The sequence below is a fragment of the Limulus polyphemus genome, unplaced genomic scaffold (assembly GCF_000517525.1).
Source record: "Limulus polyphemus unplaced genomic scaffold, Limulus_polyphemus-2.1.2 Scaffold11959, whole genome shotgun sequence".
Taxonomy (NCBI): Eukaryota; Metazoa; Arthropoda; class Merostomata; order Xiphosura; family Limulidae; genus Limulus; species Limulus polyphemus.
The window spans coordinates 320-1,894 of NW_013677569.1; the positions used below are offsets into that span (position 1 = coordinate 320).

Below are 1,575 nucleotides of genomic sequence, written 5' to 3' on the forward strand. Positions count from 1 at the left end.
GAATTTGGCACTAGCCTGAGCACTGGCCTTTGTTCCTCCAGGAGTCTCCTTAGAGTTCGACTTTAATAATCAATATACTTGGGCAGCAGCTGTCGACTGACAAGGGAAATTTCGCATAATTATAAAAATGTTATTTTATACTTCAGTGTAACAATATTTATCGACGGTTTTCGTCAAGCGGGATATTTGAATACAATGTTGACGTTTTCTAAAAAAATAATTGGCGAAGTATTTGTCTTGACTTTGCTGTCGTATTTTCGTGATCTCCTATATATATTTTTTTAATTGAATAAAAAGATGCAGCTTAATTGATAACGTTTATGTCCTTCTATGTGCAGTTAACCTATGCTGACACTCATCCGATGTATACTATGGAAAACTACCCGAACTTTTTCCGAGTAGTGCCGAGCGAAACTGCATTCAATCCAGCAAGAGTCGCCCTGTTGCAGCATTTCAACTGGACACGAGTTGGTACTCTTTACCAGAATTCCCCACGTTATGCTCTGGTAAGTTAAGTCACTTAACGTGTTTGTGTTTTTTAATTTATATAGTCGAAGTCTGATGTCGTCACCAAAATAGTGTTTCAATTTTTTTCCACTTCTTCGTCCCCCCAAAGCTTCGGAGAGAGAGAGTTGTCGGTATAATTGTCCAGATTAAATATCTGTTGTTTATGAAATATACATCTCGGTACGGAAGGAAACTATTGTTTGTAATACTGTCATTTATCAGTGAGAGAAGAAGTACTGTACAAAGGAATAGGTTTAAATATATTGTATGGAGTTTCAAACATAGCTGCCTCTTCATATAAACCAGTTTTATTACAAAGGTTACTTCACTCATCAATGTATTATATATCAAACATTGTTATATTATATACCAAACATTGTTATATTATATATCAAACATTGTTATATTATACACCCAGCATTGTTATATGTCAAGCATTATTATATATCAAACATTGTTTTATTATACACCCAGCATTGTTATAGTATATATCAAACATTGTTATATTATATATACCAAACATTGTTATATTATACACCTAGCATTGTTATATTATATATCAAACATTGTTATATTATACACCTAGCATTGTTATATTAAATATTAAACCTTGCTACATTGGATACCAAATAATGTTATATTAAGTATTGTTACATTAAGTGTCAAACATTGTTCATTGTGACTACAATAATGGAAGTTCCTTTTAGCGTTTAATCTCTCTGTAAATTATAGAAAATTAAACACTTTATAGAAAGACACAAAATCTCAGAAACTAAGCATTTTCTCTCATTTTAAAAATTATTGAAGTATATAAACCTATATGTACGGAGCTACAAACGATGAGCTACATGGCCCACAGAGATACATATTATGATATACTGGTTACACGGACTAGGTTACATATTATGATATACTCCACCTAGTCCGTGTAACTACATATTATGATATACTTCACCTAGTCCGTGTAACTACATATTATGATATACTTCACCTAGTCCGTGTAACTACATATTATGATATACTCACCTAGTCCGTGTAACTACATATTATGATATACTCCACCTAGTC

At 32.3% G+C, this 1,575-nt stretch overlaps 1 protein-coding gene across 1 annotated transcript in view; it reads left to right on the top strand.

Annotated features, from left to right (window-relative positions):
* Positions 1-338: 338 nt before the first annotated feature.
* Positions 339-1,575, top strand: part of LOC111083898 (gamma-aminobutyric acid type B receptor subunit 2-like) — a gene marked incomplete at both ends in the record, with an annotated part of 10,855 nt that continues 9,618 nt past the window's right edge. The window contains one exon of the mRNA XM_022380625.1: positions 339-506. Within this exon, the coding sequence (XP_022236333.1) occupies positions 339-506 (168 nt within the window). The remainder of the gene's footprint in view (positions 507-1,575) is intronic.